Source organism: Erithacus rubecula (assembly GCF_903797595.1).
Source record: "Erithacus rubecula genome assembly, chromosome: 10".
In the NCBI taxonomy this organism is placed as follows: Eukaryota; Metazoa; Chordata; class Aves; order Passeriformes; family Muscicapidae; genus Erithacus; species Erithacus rubecula.
In genome coordinates, this window is record NC_136662.1 from 21,351,741 (window position 1) to 21,377,851 (window position 26,111).

The 26,111-nt window shown below is 40.9% G+C and overlaps 1 protein-coding gene across 1 annotated transcript in view; it reads right to left on the reverse strand.

Annotated features, from left to right (window-relative positions):
- Positions 1 to 8,342: 8,342 nt before the first annotated feature.
- FAF1 (Fas associated factor 1) overlaps positions 8,343 to 26,111 on the reverse strand; it is a 148,881-nt gene continuing 131,112 nt past the window's right edge. The window contains 3 exon segments of the mRNA XM_079314543.1: positions 8,343 to 10,618; positions 23,081 to 23,266; positions 23,268 to 23,297. Coding sequence (XP_079170669.1) covers positions 10,535 to 10,618; positions 23,081 to 23,266; positions 23,268 to 23,297 — 300 coding nt within the window. The 3' untranslated portion in view covers positions 8,343 to 10,534.

A 26,111-nucleotide genomic window follows, 5' to 3' on the forward strand; every position in this document is an offset into this window, starting at 1 on the left:
ATATAGTTCTTGATTAGTGTATTTTCATCTCGTTCATAGCGGAAGACAGTTTGTAAGTACCTGCTAATGTTAGTGCTCTTTAAGGTTTCAATTGTTCTAGGGGGTTTGCCATTGACTTTTTCATTATTTACCTACTGAATCAAAGTAAGCAAATGCCATCTGTTTCCCTGCTGCTATCATCTTCACTTTTAATTATCCGCCCAGCCGCCTAATAGAGATGATATTAAACTAAATCTTTTTGACATTAAAAGTAATTATCCCCAAACCAATATTACAAGAATGAATATTACCATCATCACTACCCCCCCTTCAAGAAAAAGGCACATTCCTCCTAGTCCAGGCAACCTCTCCAGATCCGGAGCGAGGAAAGGGAGTCGGAACTCCCGTTAGCCCGGACTTCTCAAGTATTTGAAACATTATTAACTCGATTTCCAGGCTCCCAGTGGGGGAGGGAAAAGCGACAAGGGATAAAGATTTGGGGAAGAAAATAAGAGAAATTCGGGGCACTCCTGCGCGGGCTCCTCTCCGCCCGCAGCCCGGCGGTCGCAGGGGGAGAACCCGCACCGGGGCGGCGGCGGGGCCGGGGCTGCCTGACCCCTCGGGGATCCGCGGAGGCACCAATCCCCGGCTTTTCGGGAGCAGCACATCCTAAGGACACAGACACGCGGCCCTCGAGGGGCTTCGCACCATCCCGCGGCACCGGCCGCGCACCGCGCTGGCCTTGCGGGGACGGTCATTAGAGGGACGGTGGGCCGGGGCCGTGATGAAGGGGCACGGCGGGTCCTCTGACAGATGGCCGCCGGCTGAATTACCTCCACAGAGTCATTTCGCTCACTCTCAGACTTCTCCGCCATTTCTCCTCCGACTCGCTTTAATATGAGCCGGAGCCGCGTCCCCCATTTCCTTTAATATGTGCTAAACTGAGCTAATTTTAATTGCATGTTTCAACTTTGCTAATTAAATAGAGTGGTCTAATTAAAAGTGACTAGGGAACAGTTTTAATTCAACCCTCTACTTTTTTAACAATCCATTATGCAACAAATCCAGGGTAAGCCCTCCCTTTAAAAAAGCTACAGATGATTGAGTTTTTACACCTTTTTACACGCTCACAATGGGGAGATTTGACCCAACATATGTAGCGCTGGGGCCGGGCCCCCCCGGCTCCCCGGCGGGGCATCGCGACCGAGCCGCCTCGCTGCTGCTGCCCCGCCTGAGCGCGGCTGGACCCGGGGGCTTCCCGGGGCCTCCCCGCTGGAAGTGCGGAGACTATTAGCCCAGCAGAGGTTAGAGTAGCACATCCCCAAGACAGCAGACCAGGATTTGGTAAAATCGGGCTCTTTACACGCTTCATCTCTTCACCAAGTGCTCATTAGGTTGTTAACCTCTGGTTCACATGAAAGGGGCATGTGATGAATCCCCTTCTGAACAAATGGGCGCATCCCCCTTCAGGCACTGAACAAAGCCCTTAAAATAACTGCACAAGAAAGCCTTTAGTTGTTACTCTAAAATTTCTTTTCTCTGGGAGCTTGTGCCCATCCACACACACGCACACCGACGCACAGAAAGAGGAAAAAAAGCTTACACACGCAAAAATCCATCCATCACCCCTCTCCCCCGTGTGCAGGAGCTAAAAATTAAAAATCCGTGGTCCGTCCCCAGGGCCTTCGGCGCTGGCTGATGTCCCCCGGGTTTGGCTGAGGCTCGGGCTGGGGCTTCCCAAGTGAGGGGAAGGAAATGTTAATCGCTTTAGCGGGGCGGGCGGGGGAGCAGCCTGTGCTCGTGGAGGGGGAAGGCCACGCGTCCCGGCAAGGGACAGCGCTCTGCGGGGGTATGGGGGGTGTTGGGGTGCCCACGCTGGCCCCCAGCTCTGCTCTGCCCTTCTTCCACCCGTCAGAGAGACGCTGAACTGATCCACAGCGAGGAGGGCGCGGGCAGGAGTTCCCCTTCCTTGCCGGGGAAGAGCGGAGAGGGCCGGGACATCTCGGGGAGCCCCAGTGCCCCCGGTGTGTCCTTCTGCCCCCGGCCCCGCCCTGCGCTGGGAGCGAGAGCGAAGATCGGGTCCTCTCCCAAACCAGACCTATGGAGCCAGCGCTGCCTGCTCGGGGCTCGCTGCCCACGGAGGGCCGGCCAAGGAGCCGAGCCCGGCCCCGCATTCCCACCTCTCGCCTGTGGATTTGGGGCTCTTTAAGACCTTTGCTTTTCTCTCCCTCCCTCCTTCTCCCTCTCCCTTTTTATTTCCCAGCCCCTCGGGCATGGATTAAAGTGACAGACAATTTTCCCCTCGCACCTTATTGATGGTTAAATGCACTCTGAGTTAATGCGCGGGAAGCGGGGAGGGAGGGGGGGCTGTCCCGGCAGCGCCGCGAACCTCGGCGGGCGCACGGAGCGGCCGCGGGCCGGGGGCGGCTCGGCACCGGCAGCGCCGGCGGAGGCTCCGCGGGGGTGCCCGTGGGGACAAGGGGACACCGGGACACGGAGACATCTGGGTTACGGGGACACGGGGATATGGGGGCACAGAGACACTGGGACACGGGGATATGGGGACACGGGGATACTGGGACACGGGGACACCACGACGTGGGGAAAGAGGGACACGGGGACACCGGGACACGCGCGTGTGCCGCGGCCTCCCGGCAGCCGCGGGGACACGCGCTGGCCCCGCCGGGCGCACGCAGGTACGGCGGGGGCAGCAGCCCGGAGCCAGAACGACTCGGGAAAGCCCCGCTCTGCTAATTTACCGTAGGGCGCTCTGAGAGGTTCATTAAAAAGGCTCTTGTCAGCTCCCTAACGATCCGAGAGCTTTTTAATTATATTTTATATTCCCCTACCCGTCTCCTAACTTCAAACACATGGTAAAAAGGATTTGCTGTTTTGTTTCAGGTAAAACCTAATAATTAAAATTCAGACCCCGTCCCATGCATCTGCTTCGCCTTTGCCAAATGAATTGAAGGGAGAGAGAAAAGCGATTTCATTGAGATCACAGATGGGGTGCAGGTTTTTGGAAGAAATTTGAGAAACACCATTGTCCAGAATCAAAACTCTATGTCTTGCCCCACAAAGGGGGCTGCTTTAAGCCCCTCAACTTCTATGGGGCTTGTTTTTTAAACTTTAAGTGTTCCGCACAATAAGCTGCCACTAAAATGTCACAACCACTCTAATTCCAAGTGTGTCTCACTGCAAAGGGTGCAGAAAAATGAAGGGAGCAAAGGGAAGGAGTGTAATTAAAAACCCTGGAGCTCCCTCCTGCCTGCTGGGGCCCGGCGGCCGGTCCGGGGCGGGGGCGGCGGGGAAATGCCCCCGCCCGTGGCAGCGGCACGGACACCCCAAGGTGCGGGACCGCTCCCCCCGCGCCGCTCCCGCATCTGCCCGGCCACATCCCGGCTCAGCACACCGCAGCGCTTCCATATTTTGGAGGCTAAATTGTTTCATTAGCCGAAAGCAGAAGATTAATCCTTTTATTTTTATTCATGATCATGACAGCCCCGCTCGGATTTGCCAGAGGATTCCCCCCTTCAATGTGCATTGCCCCAGGAGCTCAGGAGCCGAACAATCCTGACGGAACGCGATAGATAAACACAGCCTATTATCGTCAAAGAGACATTTCGAGGGGGTTTGCGCAGGGGCGGGAGGGCCGCTGTAACAGCGTCATCAAAAAACACACGCACTTGGGGCAAAAAATGATTCTTGTATTCTTTTTCTAGTTCACACGCGGTATTTAAGGGGCTCTTATACAAACGCAGACTCCTTTCCAAGTTATTGATGAACCCTCCGAGATCTCCCACGGCACCGTCCAGCCCCGGCCGGTGCCACCGGCCCCGCGGGACCGGACAGCGCTGGGGCGATGCCCGAGCATGTGGCTGTTTGGTTGCTTGGCTGTTTGATCATGGATTGTTGTTTCGGTTTTTGTTTTCTTTTTCGGGAATGCCCAATTTTTCCTTGCGCGCCCCTCGCCCAGCGCCGGGCAGAGCGGTCCCATCCCTGCCCACGCCCGCGGGGGAAGGCGCGGCACCGAAGCTTTCCCCTTCCTCTGACTTCGCGTTAATTATTTCTAAAAATAATCAAAAACCATTTTTTGGTGGAGGCGCGGGCAGACCCGGGCCGGGGTGCGGAGGCAGGGTGGCTGCGGAGGGAAGAGGATAGAGGGAAGGGAAGGGAGACCCGCGGGGGCGGCTCGGCGCCCGGCGGCAGCCACAGCGCTGCGGTGCCCCCGGGAATTCCGCCCCGACGGCCGCGGGTCCGGCCGGTCCCGGGGAGAGCCCGGGAGGAGCCTTCGCCCCTGTCCCGCTCGGCCAAGCCAACATCTCAGCATCTCCCGCGGAGCCGCGAGGTGCGAAGGCGCGGGGGACCCGCACCAAGGCGGGGATCACTTCTTCGGGGTTTTTGTTTCTTTATTTGGTTTGGTTTTCCCACGTTAGGCGATATCGCAACAGCCAACAACTCACCTTCGTCTAAACCCTGAAGAAGTGTATTTCAGCTCTCTGTAAATCGAAGGTTGTACTTCTAAAAAATACCTCCTCCCTTTTTTCTTTATTACACCTACAAAATTATAAATTATTTTGTTCATCTACATCAGTGAGTTTATAGCTGTCATTAAGAAAAATTTCTTCCCCATTGCCACCCCAGTTTGGAAATGCTTTCCCTTATCAGTCTTAATTAATCAGGACACATAAACAGGCAAATAGGCCTACACAAAATGAAAAGTATTCCTAAGTGCACATTACAATAATTTTTAAACTTCTAAAACGGCTGAAACAGAATGGGGGTTTTCAAATGACAACAAATAAGGTCTACCTGTAAATTTAGAAAAGGCAAGATGATGAGTAGGATGCCATAATTACAAAGTAAAAAATTCTTATGGGTAATAGTAACTCATGTTAATGGGGACTGTGACAGTAAATTAAATAAAGCATAGAAGCAAATAGAATGATAGAAACTACATTTTTAAGTGAATGAAAACATATTCCCTACTTTACAAAATGATGGTAATTTTAAAAAATCACCAAAATAGCACTACCCTTTTAGAAGCAAACTGCATAAAAAGGAATGTAAAAAAGAGAAAGTTATGTCACAGGTAAAAGACTAAGATTGCAACCAAAACTTTTTGAAGATACTATCTTAGATCCTAAGAGTACTCGTGTCTGACTTTAAAAGATGACAGAATGCCCACAAGAAGTCAGCTGAGCCCTATGAACCAGCACATTACAGGATATAATTGGAAGACAGACTCAAAGTAGGAAACTAGAAAAGAAAATCAGAAAATCCAGGGAAATTTAACTTTTGGAATAGGCAAATCCTGAATTAAATAACTGACCAACTGCAAGGAATAAGGACCAAAGATGTAAAGGATTATTAAAAATATCAGAAACAGGAAACCTACCAGAAGATAATTGGATTAATATATTTTTATGGTGTAAAAGCCTTTTTATTAAAAATAGAAAAACTAAGCTAGTCATTCATAGTGGAAACATTTTCTTGAGCTAAAAAAAAAAAAAAAAAAAAAGGTACATTTTCTGAGATTGATAGCTGGAAGCAGAAAGCAACAGTTTTCACAGTGACAGGAATCCAGCCATGTCCCCAAGAATCTGTGTGGGAATCTGTGTTACTCAAGGTACTCAGACACCACTACCTGGAGAAAGGGATCAGTGGTGAGCTGTTGATATTAATGAATAACACAAACCCATTCAAGTTGAGTGGATCGAAAGGGAACAGCGATGAACTGTGGAATCCTGGGGAATACTGTCACAACACAGAGCTGGGAAAACAGCAAAGGAAACTCAGTGGTACTAAGTACAAATAATAATCCTGTTAACCAGTACTTTGTAATCACAGGAACTAAAGAAGCCTCCTCCTATAACCAGCAGTTGAGTGACATTTTAATTGAATTATATTAAGGCTGCAGTGTGACTTCGGTCTTTATTACACATGAAAGAATCCACAGAGGAAAGCCCTGATAAGCAGTGGATTCTCTGTTATCTAATGAGACACTAAAATCCTCTGAAACTTTTAGAGTGATTGGGTCTGGAGTGACTCCCAAGAGCTGGATCTGGAGGGAGCCTTGCCTTCACTGCACACACTCAAGGGACCTTTCATCTGCTTTCTGATTTCCTGAATTCTGGGCTGCCCACTTTGACATGATTTAAGTTAATTTCAGACAGCAAAACCTTTGTAGCATCTAAATTGCTTGAAATTTAAAAAAAAAGGATGTAAAATGCAAAGGTAGTAATAAGATATTTTTAAAAGTATTTCAAAGGACCTGATTGACTTCATCCCACATAAACCAGCAGTGCTGTCAGCCTGGCCTTCCTCTCATCTTCACTTGACTACCATCAGTGAGCTGCATCAGCCTCAAATCTGCTCCAGGAAAAAAATGGTCACTTTTTAATTAGTTTGCCTGGTCCCAGTGCAAGGTGGGGGCAGAAATAGCTCTGATGGCAGAAGTATACATCTATATCAGATGAAATTGAGTATAAAACTGCCTGGATTCTGACATGTTTAGTGCTACATTTGATATTCCTCCAGCTTTGTCATCTGTGGGGGAAATAGCTTCAGGTAGAGAACAATGTCTTACACTGTGTACACTAATTTCTACTTTCTTTCATGACACATCCAGAAAAAAAAATAAAGGTTACTGCACTTATCTTCTCTTTTATACAAACAAAATAATAAAACTAAACACAGGTGCAGAATCAACATCCAGTTTCCACTCTCAGCTCTTTTGTTCAAAAAGACCAATGGGTGAAATGAGCATCCACTGTCAAGGGCTGGATGGCTCAACTCAGGCAAACACCCATTTGCCAGCCACACTGATTTGCACCCTCCCTCTCAAAGACTTTGAAGGAATTCTGTATTTTGGCAGTCAAACAGCTTAGCTAGTGAGCAGCACACACTTTAAAAGCAGCTGGGCTATGGTGATGTTGAAGCAGACAAGGGAGCATCCAGTACAGAGACTCCTTTCTCCTCAGGCCCTCACAATATTGGAAAAATCAAAGTGTGAATTACAATCAGTGAAAACTACTCCTTTGGAGGAGGCCACCGTCACCATTTCCAAATGAAAATGCATCCTCTGCTTTGTCAGAAGGTGGAAAGTCTTGGTGCTTCCCTTGGTGCTGAGAGCCCTCAGGAGCAGGGCAGCAGAGGGGGAAGCCTTTACCCCAGGGAGGAATGGCACACATCAGACATCTCCATCTTTAGCATTTCTGACTGACTGCTCCAAGAAGGCTCTACTTCTGCCTGGTAGTGACTCTTCACATGTAGAGACACCCACTTATGTGTTTGTGCTAGCTGTGGAAGCTGTCTTAACACACTGACATCTTCTCGTGCATTGTTTAGGGAGCCTGGACAATGAAGCGCTTCAGTCCTGGGACTCTGGGATATTGTGATTTGGTTTTTCCCCACATATGGAAGAGTGAAATCATATAACTGTTTAGTAGAAATATTTCTGCAATTGAAAATTTATTTTAAGTTTCTAATGTCACCGAGTAGCTACAGTTCATGAAAGCCAAAGTCCTCTTCTGCTACATTAAAAAGAATAGACAACCCCCCCAACACAGCTCCATTAGAAACATGCTCAGCACTCCCACTGAGCTGAAGGGTGCATGTGCAGAGAGTACAGAGCAAACACTTGTGTTCTGCATGGTCTCTAATAAAGATTTCAGACACCACTGTCAACAGGCAGGAAGTTTTCCCAAATCCAGAGCATGCCCCACCTTCACCCCATGAATAACAGGAGCTGATGCATAGCACGGGATTCCTTCCAGCAACAGTAACTCCTTAAGACTTAAAACTAATGCATTCATCACGTTAATGGTAATCCATTAATGTGAAGAACCTGAAGATTAAAAGGCAGAATCAGGGATGTGCTCCATAGCAATTGTGTTACAGTTCTAGGGTAATACTGAATTACAAAATTCGAATGACTAGAGGATTATCTGTGCCAGCAGAGCATGTGAAGTGAATACCAGGAGAGCAGAAAATGATGGCATAGAATATTAATATTTCTACACAGGGATTGGCTTATGTTGATGGTGTGATTCAGAAAGGTGACTCGACATGGTTGTTTCTTGAAATCAGGCCCAAAGTATTTAAGGACCAAAATCATTAACGTTTTATTTAAAGAGCGATACACTTGTTTATGTCGTGGCAGAATGATCCCTGTATAGTGATCTCAAAATCTTTATATCACAGGGCAATAATGCCACCACTTTGAACACTTCCAGTTAATTATCACTAGAACATTTTGATAATGACAGTGTATTTTGCAATATGAAGAAAATGAGGGAAAAAATAATAGAGTTTAGAAAAAAAAAAGGCCAAACAACCCTGGGAGCACTGACTTCAACAAGTTCAACAAATATTCAAGCCACATTTAATAACTTTATAAAACTAGTATCAAAGTAAAGAATATATAGTCAAAATACAGAAATCAAGTTGAGTGAGCGAAAACAGCCTGATGAGATCAAACAGAAGTTAAACAGAACAGATTAATATAAACAAGTTAGCTGAAAGGTCGCTTTGCTTTGTGAAGCACTATTTCAGCAACTCCTTTCCTCAACAGCCAGCTTAGAAGGAAAAAAAAAAAAGATATGCATCACTTTAAAATCCTGCTGTATGTTTTACTGTGATTGTAGAAACAGCATCACCCCAATTTGCAACCCACGTTAATTTCTTATTTAATAAACGCAGTGGAAATTTTTTTTTTTGTCAGAAAACAAAAGTTCAGAATGAAGCATCTGCATTCAGCTTTCCATTACACGTACATTTATCATTCAATTGGCTAGGAATTCTTTTATTTGTGAACTGCAAATTATTAGGATTTGCTTACACTTCTAAACCTTTTGTGTGTGAGAGATACTTCACTTCCAAAAGTGTCTGGTGTAGCACTCACTAATTACAGAATTATAAAAGGTAGAATAAGGCTTTGCCCGCTCAGAAAGTCGCATTTTTGGTAAAGGTAACAATATATCAGCATCACTAACATCTTAATAGTAGGCATACATTTAATTTCATATCACCATCCTTCCAAAGAAAAAAAGAAAGACTAAAAGATGTGTGCAACTGGTTTTAGCTTAGTACAAAATTTTCCAATCAGAACTCATTCAGCTACAATAAACACTATGAATTACGTATTAACATAAATGGAAAAAATGTGCCAGGCTTTAAATGGATAAAAAAAAAATAGTTTAGCAGATGATGATCCTGTAGTGCTATTGTGCACTGTCCTGCAAGCCCAGAGGTTGAAAAAAAAAAAAAAAAAAGGAAGGTAAAAATAAAAATTAAAAAAATAGAAAAAAAGAAAAAACCCAAACAAATCAGTTTTTATGCAGGTTTGGCATCAACTGCACGTTATGGTCTTAGCCTCAGTATGCTCATTCTGTGGCTGAGAAATTTAAATTACCAGATTTTTCCATGTCAGGTAACAGGTAGCTGGTGCATACATTTCAGACAAGAGAACTACGATTTCTTTAATTTGAGATGGGATCAATAATGTATTGTAAAAATGTCCAAAGTGTGCAACAATAAGGCAGATTTCTTATTACACCACCCCTTAAAATACTCATTGTTTGATGAACCAAACAAGGTGCTTTAAACCAGCAGAGTAATAGGAGACAAGCAAGTGCCAGAATGAAGAAAAACTGCGAAAATGGGAACTGCCCTTTCTTTCACAAGGAGAAATAAAGAACTTTTGTATCTGGTATTTGAAAGGTTTTTAACAGCTGATATTCAATATCAGCTGATTCCTGAAGTGTTGGCAAGATACCAGGTTTCTGGTACTGGCCATGTCTAATGTTATTTAAATATTCACATCATGCAATAAGCAGTTTCACACTGCAATGTAATGGAAAATACATCCTAAACTGAATTGGAACTGAGACCCAAAGCAGAACCAGTAAATAAATACCTCGCATATATGTCAAACTATATTCTCCAAACAAAACCTTACATCTTATCAAAGAAGTCAGAAAGTACTAACAAAAATTGTATGCTTTCTACTATAATACTGTTAAATTTCCATGGCTGAGAATGTCCCATTAATTTTTTCTGCCTTTTTAAATTAGTTGACAAAGTAGAAATTCAAACACAGAAATAAAATGCATATATATGAGAGCACTGGCTCAGTGAGATATCAAATATACAGCATTCTAGTGTCAAAAGTACAGGCAGAAATGTCCAAGATTTCTTGGTGAAAAAGGGGCATTTGAGGAGTAAAAATTCTACTTAACAATCACTCACATTTTAACAGTGCATTAATTATAACAAAAGCTGGATGATAAGTGAGCAACAAAATCATAATGTTCAGTGTTCATAGCAGAACTTTATCCTCTGCTCATTTAAAGGTTGGAAACATATACTCATGTATGTGAAACTTTAAGTAGCTATGTTTGTTTTTTCAATTTTTCAGGATTCTTGCAAGAGGCAAACTTGTGACATGGAATTGAGCTGGATGTCAGTACAAGGTGGTGCTCAGAGAAGTCTTCCTCTCGATGCTGTGCCTCTGGCTTATCAAAGGATGATTAGTCCTACAATCTTGTTTGATCTATTCTTTTGCCTCTAGGAAAAGGGTTTCTTGAGGATACAGTTTTACCTCCAGTAATGACTTATTTGGATCCAACTGGGTCACCTGTAAATACATGAACAAAAAGATAAGTGTAAGTAGACTTTTGAACTGTTTATCTTCACAGTGCAGACTCTCACTGGGAAGATTTTTGAGTCCCTCCATCAGTGATAACTGAAGCAGTTTTATTTTCCAGGACGCAGATTAAGAAATGGATCTTGTGTTCTCTATTGTTGTCATAATAACAATGAACAGAATAATAAAAAAACAGAATCCCTGACATTAATTCCAAGAAGGTCTGGTTCTCTACCATAAACTAATGCACAAATCTATTTTTGTCAAAGTTAAGAACTTCTGGAAGGTTTACTAGAAGATATGAGTTAAGATGAAAAATAAAACTCCACACCTAGATAATCATCCCAAAATTTCAGTCAAACTGATGGTGCAAGCAGCAAAGCCAACCCAAGAAGATGCCTCCACTGAAAAGGGAAACTTGATTTTCCTACTCCCTTTCTTGCTCCAAGTCATGTGGTGGAACACCCAGCTTCCACTCACTTCAATCTTTCAAATGTTTTTTCACTTCAAACTTCAATGCTCTCCAGACACCTCAGTCATCCCAGGCTGGGAGAAAACTGTTTAACTGTGTGGTTATTATACAATATATTTACTTATATAGACAAATTAAGGACAACAAGTGTCCCAGTGTCCTTCTGACATTCAAGTTTCCATGCCAATGCTGTGACATCCTTCAGAATACTGCAAAGCTTCATGCAGAAAGATGAACCGTTTTCTGAAACATTTCACTTCCATTTTTAAACTTATTTTCCCTGTAATCTGTTTTTGTTTATTTTGCTGTGTGAGCCCACCATTTATCAGAATAGATTATTAGACTAATAATAGATTATTAGTCTTATGCTAGAGGTATAAATGCAGATGCATGCCAATAAACATTTTTTCCACACTTAAATTTGCTTCATCTATGATCGCAGCATGCCACTGCTATCTAAAAACATTTTTTGAAAACATTCAGGGTTTAGCACATGAAATGTTATGAATTAATAAGAAGTGTTCATGTAATTTTCTTAAAAGCCTAATTTACTAATCTTGTTATCTATTAACAAAAATAGTATAGCTTCTCATTCTCTCCCCCCAAGTGAATCAGGCAAACTTGAAATATATTTGCATTTCTATTGTCTTATTGAATAATTAGGGAAAAAATATTATTTAAACAAACATTCAAGGCTTATCATTTCCTAAGACCATCAAAATCAGTGCAATTTCATCTGACTGCAGATTTTTTTAAATGGCATAATTAAAAAATCCAAACCAAACCCAAAAACCAAACAGATGCACTACTTTTATCACCAGAGCAGGAATGTATTTTCTTAAACTTCATGTCCTGTGGTGAGCTACTGCTAAATGTCTGAAGAGAAAAATAATTTACAAAAACCAGACTCAATTTTAGATTCCTATTATCTACAGTCCAATTATGCATTCCTGCACAGATGCTGCTTGAATTATTGAAAGGTTATTATCTATGAAAGCAAACCTGTTACGTAAAAAACAGCCAAAGTAGTGCATTTAAGTTTGTGATTACAGAAGTATGCTAATTAAGTATCTTGTAGCATTTTTTAACGTTTTGGTATTCTGCTACAGTCTGTTACTGAACAGGGAGTGAGGTAAAAAGGGGTCTGTGCAATTCACAGCTTCTGAGGCATTAGGCACCTGAGAGCAGCAATTTTCATTCTTTTCAGTACAAGCCCATATTAATTTAGACACCTCTGTTTTCAAATCCTGCAACCATTTTGTTGGGGTTTTTCATTTGCTTTTTCTTTTCTTTTTCAAGAAAAGGCAGGAAAGTTATAACACATCTCTTTTGCATTGGAAAAAAAGTCTTAGAAGTATGTCTAGGCACTGAACACAACCTTCCAGGCTGTAACCATATGGAAATGTGTTATTCACTTGAGCCTAATTCCAGATACATGTCCTAGTCTATGGTTTGCAAACTTCAAGTGCCTTAAATAACAACAACACATGATGCTCCTTCCCCAGTGAGAAGGGTCCTAGGAGCCTTCTGGAGAACCTGCAGCACAAGGACTGTACAGCTTTTCACCATAATTTCAGTGTGCTGCTTAATTCACTGAGGGACAGCAGAGTTTGCAAATGTTTACACCATTACCCAATTAACTAACAATATGGCTCCTACATCTGTCAACAAACAAAGCTGTTGTTGCTTTGTTTTAGCTCCTTGGCATTTTCTGTTCATATGGGTCGCCATTGTACTTAATTATCACACCACAACCCTTCTGCAGCTTCTACTTTGTTATTTGTGGCTTGTAAATATGTTGTTTACTACAAAGAATAGAAGCCTTATTAGTGAACACACCACCTAACAAAATAAATGGTTTCTCTTGTAAATATATGAAGTATAAGAGCTAAGATGCATTCTACCCCTACAGTATTTTAAAACAGAATTAGAAACCAAAGAGCAGTCTGTAAGAGAGATCAAAGGAAAGAGCTGTAGCCTGCAAAGGTGTGTTCAGTGTAGTGTTCTACTGAATCTCATTCACTCATATTTATGTGCATTATTTCACAGTGAAAAGTATAGAATGCCTTTAGGTGTATATCTGTGTGCCTTGTTTCATCACCATTAGTATAAATTCTGGATTCCACTTCTGAGCTGACTCCCTTGGGCTCTGATGCCATTGCATGATGCTCTTTCCAAAACAGCCCTGCACATGATAAAAGTTTCACTGTCCCAAAGCCCTACACCTGTATTAGTTGAAGATTTATTCTATGTTGTTAGCAATTACACAGAAAATCACTGATCTGTTCTACCTGTGTGGTGGAATGAACGCTTTATTGATTAAGGTTGCAAAATTCACCCTCAGAATTAGTTAAAGGCCTTAACAAAAGCTAAAGGCACATTTTTATTAGCATCTTCAAGCCCTGCAATACCTGACTTTCTACCAGTTGTAAGCACACACTCTAGGAGTCACCTCATGCATCACACTGTGAGACCAGCTGAATGTATTTTTCAAATCTTTTGTGGGTTTGCTAATGCCTAATACTTTATATTATAATGGCACATGAACTAAAACCCCTTGAAAAGAGACTGCAAAGCGTTCCAAGCTTATCCAGTGAGAAGGGTGGCAGAGGAGGGACTCAGTGTCCAGAAGCAGAGAGTAGAACACAAGTGACAGCAAAATTACTGACAGTCAAGCTCCCAGAGCCCTGTACAATACCATGCAGGTGCAGTCAAGGCTGTCCCAAAGCCCTGAACACAGAGTGCCCCAGGAGATTTTATCTTCAGGCAAATACTGTCTGTGCAAACCTTTAACATCCCCTTCCTTTCAGGAAAGACTGCTTTGAGGGAAATGACCAGAGGTGCTGCAGGACTTTATTTCTGCTGGTATTAGATCTTGCCCCTGAGCTGCTTTTACTGAAATAGGTTTAAGCTGATAGACAAAATTTTATTCCAACTGTGGATTCAGTTTTATGTGCCCTTAGGTTTTGGTGCACTGGAGCTATGGCTTCCTCTTTTAAAGAGCTTTGTTACACAACCAATGTCAGTTTGGTGCCAGGGAGATTATCATTTAAAAAGTATTTGTTTAAGTGAATTCTGTAGTGACTATACCAACTAAGCACCAGCTAGTTGGAAGTACTTCTGTGCCACTTAGAAGTTCAAATTATTTATGACTTTACAAGGCACAAGGTAGTGATGTTAATTCTTATATTCCTTGCATTTCATTCTCAATAAATTAATTGGGTTTTTAGATAAATCAAAAATCAAAACAAATGATAATCTAAACAACATTTTATAGCAAAGTCTTTTTCCTTCCAGAATAACACTTGAGCTATTTCTGTCTCCACCTTTGCTGACCTATCTGTTCTATTACACACTCACATCCTGAGCAGCTGTACTTTTGCCACTCACAAGGTGTGGTTCCTTACCCTCCCTAACTCTGCGGGCAAAAGATAAATACCAAAAAAAAAATGGCTTAATGCCCAGGAAGGTAATTTAAAAATAAAGAATCAAATACACAATTATTATGACACTTACACAAGCAGTAAATATCACACCCTTCACCTTTCTCTCCACCCTAGGACAAGGATCTGATTCCTGAGTAGCACAGCCTCTATACCACTTACACACGCATGAATACATTCAATGAATCTAACGGACAAAGAGTTCTTTTACTCTCTTTCCTAATCCTCCTAAAGTATAAATGCAATAGAAATTACTTAAAGGCACACCTGGTAAAGTACCAGATCTGTTTAAAAAACTATATTTTCAGAGTGACACACAAACAAATACAGTGAATCCTTTCTACCTATTGAAATATCTCTGGGTTACACAGATAATACACTCAACTTGAGCAACAAACAAAAGTAGAGTTACTTTATAGAAATATATGCAATTAGATTGGGCTTAGTTGAATAAACTTGGAGATAATTTACATCTGAATTGAAGAAAGCCGTCACAAACAAGGAAAAATATGTCATAGTAAAAGACTTGTAGCCTCAATCCAAATACAAAGCTTTAATCCAATACATCACACTGACTGCCTTATTTCTCTGAAGAGGTTTTCTCAAAACATATTTTAGATTAAGCATATTTAAAAATACATTTACTAAGCAAAGTAGCAGCTGTTGATAAAACAGAAAATTGTGATGCTGTGCCCTCTACCTTGAGCATGCTTCCCATTTTCCCCTTGGAAAGCCGTGCAGTGCTCTGAGATGCAGTCGACCTTGAAATAGAGTCTAAGTTGTCACTGCCTTAACATAACTTATACTTTAAAAAAAATTGTTGCATAGATTTTAACCAGTGAAGGCTGATTAACCTCTCTTGCACTAATTGACTTACTTGACAGTAAATTAAGACAGCAACTGTGTTCTCTCATTTTCTAAAACGCTGAATGTAATGACAGGGTGGTACAAATAACAAGGATAAGCCCAAACTCATTGTTGCTATATTTGTATAATGGCACCTGGACTATCTGATGCTTAATAAAAGTTCCAAATGAAAATCTGATTTTTCAGGTGGAATAAATACCTCCTATTGGCAAAACAAAGCTTAAAACTGCCACAAAAAGGAATTTTTTTTTTTTGGCCAAAACTAAATAAAGCCCCAAGGTTAATGATATTTTTAAAAATACCAGATTTTTACACAAATCCTATACCTTTTTAACAGTGAGTAATGAAAGAAATACATAACTGTAGTTTAGCTGCTTTCCAACAAAAGGCCTTAGGAAGGGCTGTATACACCTGGGTAGCTCTCAGGCAGTTCTGTGCCTCCTTTTAGCCAAGGACCAGAAAAATTGTTTAGTGATCAGTACTTCCCCAAAACAGGGCCAAAATACATCCAGTTACCAACATCACTGAATATCTGTTTTATACTTCTTTCCAAGAATTAATCTCACTTTTAAAAATCACTACAAAAATGTTGCATCTCTCTCCAGCCTTTCAAACAGCTCATTTTCAGTGACAACCAATCTGCTCTTTCATTTTGGCAGAAGAGCAAACACAAAGTATTTCAATTAAGAAAAGCTTCTCTGAATAATGTGACTTTTATTGTTGTGGTGCTGATGGTGCTGAAGTATTACACGAGTTGCCTTGAGAGCAAGAAGATGGAGTTGGAGTCAGTCAGAGGAGTCACTTGCAGGTCCTGACCTGGCTTATTAATGGTCCCACAGTGGCAACAACTCCAAGACTGGAGGACTTCAGTCTTTGAGGAATAGATCTCCTCAGATTTTCTGCTTTCCTCCCCTCCTTCCTTCTGGTTTGAAATCTTTGATTTATTTAGGAATTCTTTGTGCAGTTTCTCAGAAAAAGAGAAGCTGACAGAAAACCCTAGACCTTGTCTTTTCCTGACAAAGGACCTGCAGGAAGAAGAGCTCCACTATCTTCTCCCTCATGCTATTTACCTTAATTTTTCTTGTTGAGCAGAGAGGTTTAAGTACTGGCATTTACAGATGACAGCATTTGGATGTTAAGCATCCTTTCTGCTGTGCCAGGGAGAAAAACAGTCCATTACTTGTGGGCACTGCTGCCTGTGTGCTTATAGTGAGCTAACAATTATTTATGCATTTTTTTTAAATGTGCTAGCTACACAGAAAAAATATTACATTCCCAGAAATACTACAGCTTTCACTCTGGAGACTGATGAAGAACTGAAAGGAAGCACATCCTCTGGAAGTTTGAAAACATACATTTAGTGCTCCAAATGAACTGTAAGAACTGTGCTTTGCATACATCCCAGAAGGGAATGGATGGGAACACAGGCACTCACAGATTGACCCAGGATTGGACTCATGTGCACTTAATTATAATTGCATAAAAACAATCCAAAAGGATTTTTATCACCAGTTCAAAGGATTAAGATGTTCAGATACCACAATGATATCTACAGTATAACATTGTGATTGGTAGATAGGTAAATGGAATAAAGAGAGTGCCTAGGACTGCTTTGGTGATTTAGTCTGATGCATTACTTATGCAATTACCAAAACAGCAGGAGATCATTAAATTTTCTGGTAACCAGACACAGCAGTCTTAGTATCATACTAGTACAAAGGCTCTCTATTGGTATTTTATAATTTCATTTCTTCCTACATGGGTCATAAAAAGTCTACAAAACAAATATTCAACGAGAATTCTGGAGAAAAAGTACAAAATATCTTAGCCCCAGTTTATGCTGGGTAATGTCACATGCAAGAGCAGAGCTCTACAGCTTAACTAAGGCATCTTCCTGCGAACAATAACACGCCTCCCCTGAAATAAATGTTTTGTAAAATGGGGCAGTGCTGAATAAAAGAGCACTTTGGGTGCAAGGGATGTGCACTGAAGGGCTGTTGGGTGGAATATATTAATCCCATGGTTGGCATTAGTCACTGGGCTAACTAATGAGGATGATTCACGGAGAGCTGGCGCCCGCATTGAGCATTCAGCGCTGGGTGAATGCTTGCTCACTCCTGTGAGCCCTGAGAGAAAGAGCTCATCTGAAATGCACACCTATTTCCTGAAACTGGTTAAACATTCCCTGTATTCAAATAGAGTTGCTGTGAGAGATCAAAACTATATTGATCTACAGAATGCAATTCTACTTCTTTTCTTACATCTGTGAGATGAGATCTCCTTTCAGTGACTTGATACACGAAGGGCTTTAATCCTTTGCTTTGGATCAGTTACTTATGTAAAGCCACTGGGTCTGAAAAAACACATCAAGTCTGTCTTTCTTGGAAGAAAACATTGTGAAAAATCCTTCTGTAATATTTACAGAATTTCTACTACCTATATGGAAATTATATGTCCACAAAAGTAAACATCACATTTCAAGATGCAAAATACACTCAATGTTCCCTGAGGTGCTGTCACTGACTTCACCAGAGCAAGAATGTTATCTACTCCCTTTTTTAGGTGCTGACCAAAAGACTATGATAATGTTCTTTGTGAGCAACAAACAAGCAGGAAAATCTGGGAGCTACAAATGCTTCAGTGTCCTTTCCTCTTATACTCGAGGTTAATCTTTCCAATCCCTCCACTGTTACAAGTCATCAGGAAGAAGGGTCAGAAACCAGGCTTCAAAAGAGGCATGGGAATATGCCAGTGTGGAATGGCCAATTTGCTTAGGCAACTTCTCAGTGTCTTAACTAAACCAAACCTAACTGCTTGAATAAATAAAATAACAACAGATCTTAAAAGGAGAGGAAAGACAAGGGCAGGTAGTATTGACTTAAGAAAAGCTGCAAATGATAGGAGGAGGGACATCTACCTTTGTAGGTGGCTGTGGCCTTGTGTAAACTAGATCAGAGCACATGAGCCAGTGAGCAGAAAAATTTAAATTAAGTGAATTAAAAGAGATGACTACTACTTTGTGTAGTAGGAAAGATAAGTATCAGTAACTGAAATTACTGGGGAAATTACAGGTATCACATGTAATTCTCAACATTTTTGGCACCTATCAGAAAAAAAATATTTGATTCATCTGAAATCCTCCAATACTATAAAACAGATATTCAAGCTACTTTTCTTACTTACATGAAATGACTAGCAATACTATAGGGTGTAGCTGTGGTACTGCACAAATCCTTTATCACAATATCACCTTTCTTCCATTTTTCTATCAAGATCATTATTAGGGGGAAGAATGTTAGAAAAAAAGATGGTCCTGGACAGGTAACTCTTTCATGAACTATTTAGAGTGTTTAAACATGACCTAATGAGTTTAAAAGTAAGTTATCTGAAGGCAGTAGTTTGCATGGTGTGAAATTTAGAATAATCCTTACAAAGAACAGCTGTCAGAACTCATACACAAAATTATCAAACTACCTGGAATAACAATAATAACAATCACCCTTCTGAGAATATTAGAGGGTACCTGCTCAGAGGACTTCATACCAAGTGCTGCAGCTAAACTTACTATCCTGTGGCATTATTTTCACCACTGTGAGCATCAAAGAGGATTACTCCTGCCACAGCACAGGAATGAACAATCACATTGGGGTTTGGAGGAATATCTTATTCTATATTCCCATATCCTCCCAAACTATGAATTCCCTGGCCCTAAATTTACTGAAATCCTGATCATATCTGTTTTAAACTGACATGCAATTTGAGTCAATTTTTTTTTCTGCCCTTTCAAGGGAGATTTTTTGTTTCTGTTTATTTAAACTGCTGTTGAAATTGGTTAATTAAAAGGATTTAAAAATCTTAATACTCTAAACAGAGCAAACTGGTTCTGAATTATTAAGCAACATTTTAGATGCATTTAAATAACCTTAAGTGACTTAACTGCCACCTGATCCTAAGCTGTGGCTCAGAAAAATAAAATGTGAAATACTGTACAAGTCTTGGCTTACCAAGGCTTCCAGATACAGTAAATAAAGAGCTTAAGTCTCTAATACCATGTCTGCAGAAGGCATACTCTCAAATACATAACTAATGCTCCACCTCAAGGAGAAATCAGCAGCAGAAATTACAGCCTACAAATTTGATTTTTCTTGAGAAATTAATACATTCAGTCTTTCAAACACAGCTTTTAGAAGGAGGAATCATGCCTGAACCTCCCTATCTGAGAGACACCATAAAACATTCACAAACATATTAACCCTAGTGGAGCAGCAGAAGCACAGTTTGGGTCAATTTCTGCACATTCCTCTTGGAGCTTCAGCTAGACCTGGTCCACTTCAGCTTCTTGTCTAAGTGGGGTAAAATGCCCACCCTGTAAGATGTGAATAGTTTCAGGAAGACTTGTGCACATCACCAGCACTGAAGTAAGGGAGGAACTGATTATCTGGAGGTCAACAAGGCACTGGGAGAAGGAGGATCTTGCAGCTGGGAGGTCAAGAGGACTACCAAAGTCAGAGTTTGGGAAGGCTTTTAAAAGAAAGGGACTTAAATACTGAACTAATACGTTGACTAAGAACACTAATATACATAGAGTAAGATCCTTTTGTTATAGTTAAATATGATTTCTGGAAGACAGAGAACTATAACTCTGAAATCAGCACACACATTTAACAGTGCACACATTTCCTCCCACGAAACCCTTGCAGGTGTATTTCAGAATAATGCCAAGAAATACAATACAGCCTTTCACTCCCAAAGATGTGCTTGCCAACACTTCCAGAGTCTGAGGCATGAGCTCCCTGCTGCCCCAAGCTCACACACTGGTGGTGCAAGATGTGGTGCTGAGGTACTGAGAGAGGAGCTGGTTAATATCTCATTTCAGCACAGGCAGAAAGAACAACACAATCAGTGACAAAGACCCAATAACAAGTCACTGCATGTGCTTAACTGCTTTGGAATGTCACTGCTGCTTTAAAATCTACAAGTAGTGTCTGGAAAAGGTTAATCTGGTTATTTACTCATGTGTAGAAGTTTGTATTTACAGTAGGGTTATGATACCAACTTTAAGTCAGCTAGGGATATCTGTGTAAGCACCTGGAACATAGGATTTAGAACTAATGAATTTTTATTTATGAAAGATGTAAAAATACTTCAACAACACTGTATCGGGACTGATGGCTTTGAACAGCAGGTAAAAATGCTCTAACAAGTTTATCACAAGAAAATGTTGATATGGTTGAAGATAATCCCCTTGTTTTGATAAGACAGAAACACTTTTGGGGGTGTGTTTGTTATTGTAAAGCAGATTACGATAGAAAAAAAACCCACAAACTAACTTTAGAAGACATGTATTATCTCACTGCAGCAAAACACCAGCAAAGTAATTCTGATACTTTCAAACATATTTTTTTTTAAAAATGTTATGTATAGCTCACATACAGACATTTTAAATGCTCTTGTTTTCTGGAGCACAAGCGTCCCAAGTGCTCTGTCCTTGTAGCACAGATTCTTGTTCATGTTTGTAACACACCCCACACTGGAAGGGTCTTGATAACTTACAGTGTATTTTTACAGAACACAAAGCCCATGGCTTTGTCACACAGTCAACTTTGACTGTACTTCTTCCAAACCATGTAACAATGCCTTATTTTATTTTTTAATCTGTCTATGGAGTTGCATGCTTCTAACTTTCCAAACCTGGGGAGCATGACAGATGTCATCTACAGTTCTCAGTGGTTAGCAAACCCCTGGGGAATATTTTTTGTGTGTTGTGGCTCTGGTGGTCACAATGGCAACGGGATTCATACATGGCTGAGTCAATCAGCATGAATCATTTATGTGACTCCTCATACATGGCCTTATTAGGTTGGAATCATAGAAAAAAGATGACAGGGTCTTTGCTTCCCACACAACAGACCACCAGCTCCAGACCCTGCCATTAAATTCTTTCTTTGCCTCAGTCTTTTCTCCCTGCCAGTTTCTCAGATGTACTGACATTACCAGCCTGTTTTAATATAGTGGTATTTTTTCCTTCTCTACTCATTTTAGAACTTATTCTTATGTGATTCACCTGATAAATTTGGGAGTTTTTTACAGATGACTAACATTCATAATGATGATGATGTGATTAAGACCAGAAGCAACCAGTGTAAAGTGAAAAACAAATGCAAAAAGTTAAGAGGGCATACCTGTAGGGATTTTATATTAAATATGTATTACATCAGAAATAAGTTACAGGTAGGGAGGCATGACTTGCAAAATATTTAAAATGCACAACCCATTGTTTAGACTGCAAACACACTTTTTCTTTTGCCAAGTACACTGAACCATCAGTAATCCTGGAAGCACAGGTGACTTCTAGTCTTTGGTTCCACTGGAAATGGTAGTGCATGCTTAAGGAGTAAAGTTAATTAGTGATTAACAAGATTCCTTAAACACTGCTTTTCAGTATGACTGATTAGGATTTCCAATACAGGAAAAAGTGGAAGAAGAGCTGCAAGCACTGCAATCCTGTTCACAGTTGTGCCAAAAACAGGGCAGAAATCACATCCACTCACAAGGTTGTATGCTTGCTAAGGATGAGCTTCTTCTCCTTTGGAGAAGATGATAAAGCAAGAGGTATCTGTCACAAACTACTGGAAACATGTCAGTCAGTCTCATTCCTAGTGAACTTCCCCCAGGGGTAGTGATGGGAAACAAAATGGAAAAGCAATTCAAATTACTGAACTCCTTTGATGAAAAATGGTCTAACCAGTTTCCTGGAGATGTCTCCAGCAAACAAGACCCCAGCTGGTCCAGAGCTGCCCCAGTCCCCTGCAGAGCTCAGGCAGTATGGCCAAAGAGCTGCTGAACTTCACCCATCACTGTGCTTGGCTCTGTCCTGATGTCTCTGCACTGCCCATTCCCTTCACCTTTTATCCAGAGCCCCTGCACACACTGAGCCTGGACTCACTGACTTTCACCTTTGCTGTAGCAATGGCTAAATAAGAAATGAAAGCTAATTTGTGCAGAAAACACAGAGGTGGATTATCCAAGAAATGTAGGAGCCAGCACAAAAATTATCTGTTGATTTATCAACAGAATTTAATTGGCTGTTGTAAGCAGTGAGTAGTATTGATTCTGAAAACCAGCCACAGCAGGTTCATAATACAATTTCAAGGTAAGAGATGTGGTTTATCATACAATTTCAAGGTAGGAGATGTAATTATCTATTGGTATTATGTAACAGGTGGATCAAATATTTATTAGGATGTAGTTAAAAGTTCATAACTGGGTATTATCTGATGCTGAGCCTTGTTCATAACATAAAGGTGCATCCAAATGGCAAAACCAGAAAGATCAGAAGTACCAACCCATAACAGACCTAAACCATGAGGTGATGGAGTCTCCTGCAAAACAGGATGTGAACAAAGTTGGCTCAGCATATTTGGATTTTTACTGAATATGGTCCACAGCTTTTTCTGAAATGTAGGATTTTTTACAATGTCACTGGAGGCAGGTCTCACAGCTCTGTATGTAACATCTGACAGCACTGGTCAGCCAGCACCTGGCTTAGAGCTTGGCAGCACTCGAACATCCCCAGGCCCTCCTTTTACCTTTTGTGCTATAACCCCAGCCCAGTCAACCCACAGGAGCAAGAAGCAGAGGTATTCATTCCTGAAAGGTACAGATACTCACATCTCTCCTTGGAAAGGTGCCCAGCAGCTTGTACTCCTCCCAAGGATACCCCTTGGAAGCTACAAAATCAAAGACAACCTGCAGCTTGCTGCTGGCCAGGAAACGCCGCTCAAAGAATTCTCCACTGGGCGTCCGGATGCGGAGTTTGCTGACAGACTCAGTGCTCTCCTCCTTGGGCTCGGGGGGGCAAAGACTGCTCCAGGGACAGCCTGATAGCCTGGGGAAGGAAAAACAACCACTGCAGTTTGCAATGCCAGCAGCAGATGAAAAGGGCAGAAAGCTTTTCTTTGTATGTCTTCTAGAACTTCAAGACGTGTCGCAGCGCTCTAGAGCCTTTATATCTCAATGACAAAATAATTTTGATTCACTCCTTAATAACAGCCCACCAGACAACTAATTAAAATAAATCCTTCTTTATAACACATATTATTAGGTCTACAGTTAATGCACGATGGGATACGTAATTTAATCATTTGGCAGAAAGCCTTGGAAAAAAATTGAATGAGAGAATAATTGTCAAGTGGCCAATTGCTTCCTTAAAGGGTATAAATTAAAAGGCAGTAAAAGTATTTCTTTAAAAAGCACTTGTCAAATTGCCTTCCTCTTGCAATGGTAATTGACCATTTGCAGTAGACTGGACCCTTAATGGCAGTTCAGAGTGAAAAGAAATATATGCAAGAAATTTACTATAAATAAACTGAAACACTGTTAAAAGATGCAATTAAAAATGCCACGAATGTACATTAGATACACAGAGTACATATAAAAGTAGGAATGATTAAAGAAGAAAACTGGGAGAACAGAAATGGGAGCTTGAAGATTTAAAGTTGTTAGTAGTAGCAATAATATTTGCAAGAAGATGGTTGCAAGTACAGGTGAACACATTTTCTGCAACAATTTGCATGAAATCAGCGTTCAGATAGCAATGACACTACATGACAGTCATTATGTGCATGACTGTCTTCCTGCTAACACTGCTGATGTCAAGATTTTAATGGTAGGACCCAGGTCTGTGTTCTCTGTCTTCTGTCTCTGGGAGCTGCTACAGCACCAATCCTTTGATTAGATTTTTTTAAAAATAAAATTAATGGCTAACATTTGACTGCTGAATGAGATGAGCTTGATATTTAAGGGCATCCTGGTACTCATGGGCAGCATCAGATCTGTCAAAAATTTGATCATACTCAGAAGCAGCTCTGTTACAATATCACCTCACTTATGAATGGAAGAAGCAGCACACACTGCCTGCCCCAAAATGTGCCTAAAAAACAATTTTTCAGACTGAAGAGGCAGTCAGGCAGGGATTTACCCATTTTCAAGGAAATTTCAGTATACACAGTTGCTATTTGTGCCTTTGAAAACCTCCCCAAGGTCATTTAGCAACAGAAACTGATGGAGGGTGATTACATTGCAGGGAAAGGACTGGGCAGAAGCAAGATTATGAAGGCTTTTAAATAGTCTACTTCTTACACACACACCTCTGAGCAAATTATATCGCAGTATAAATATTTATACATAGAACTTGAGTTCATTTTTGCTCATCTACTATGAGATTATATTTTAAATAGATTCTATTTTAATTTTCTCCCTCTCCATTCTCAACCACCTGCTTACTATCTTGCTGTTTTGACATTTCCCCACACAGTATAACAACAGATGCTACATTATTTACTGAACCCAATCAATTATATTATAGAAAAATAAACAACAGTAGCTCATTAGAGCTCCTTCCTTTGTGCAAAGAGTACGTCGCTCCCTAAAGTAACCACTCTCCAAAGCTTCATCATAAAATGGCAATTTACAATGGATATTCTGTACCAGACATCCAAGTCAGAAAACAATGACTTGATGGATCACATTAAAAACTCTTGGACCTGAACAAGCAATTTCAGTTTGTTGATAAAAAGATATTCAGTATGTGAAGAGCTCAACAGTCAGACTTTAAAATACAAACTGAACATAAAGCCACTTCTGTAAGTAAACACTGTTGCAAAACAATTCAGTCCAAGTAATCTGTATACTTGAAAATGGGGAGTGTTAGTAAACATTATTGTTAAAATCCCTTTTGTTCTACTAAGCAAACAGATCCTATTATTTTCATTACTGCACTCTGCATTAAAACAGGGAAGCCCAGCTATATTTTGTTAGCATGGGCCAGTCTTGCAGCCTTTGCATAAGAAAACCATTTCCAAAAGGCCAAGGTATCTGAAAAGGTTCAGGAACAGATATAATGAAGCAGAAATAATTATTGTTTCTATGCATGCATAATAACTTAGAAAAGAAAAACACATTTCTTGCTTGAGCCCGAGTGTGAGCTGATTGTGAATCTGTTCCTGCTACAGTGGATTCACACTCGGCTGCTATGAACCTCAGAGAATTTCCATCTCACATCTAGTCTAGACCCTGAAAGACACTGCAGGAGCCATCTCTGAGAGGCACTGGGACCTTCAGCATTTGCAAACTTGAAATAATCTACAAAATAATAGTTTGAGGAACAGTACTCTTCACAGCACAGGGTTTCTGTTTTCTTACAGAGACCTAGAGACATAAAGTACTCATTCAAAAACAATTTTCATTCTATGAAATATTCGGCAAAAGACTGTTCAGAAATTTTTTAAAGTATCACAAATCCAAATTTCAAGATAATGGATTTTATTTTCTTAATTTTTTAAAATAAGAAATATTTAAATAAGTCTCCCAAATTAAATTTGTCAACTTTTTCTATCAGATTTGCAGGTAGGCTTTGTGCTACTTCCTGGAAAAAATGAAAGGGCTCCATGTTTTTAAAAGGAGTGGCTGCAGAAAACATGTTAGAGCCTCCCAAAGACCCAGCACTTATGGAGCTCATTTCACAGATCTCCTGTGAGCAACTCCATCTGATATCTGGCTATATTTGAGTCCCAGATGATAAATCAGAAAAGCTATTAAACAGTGGATGAAAATTTGTTAGCTGCAATTTGTATCACAGATATATAGTAAGAAATCAATAACAGTAAAGAAAATTGGTCACATAAAAAGTGTGCTTTGAATT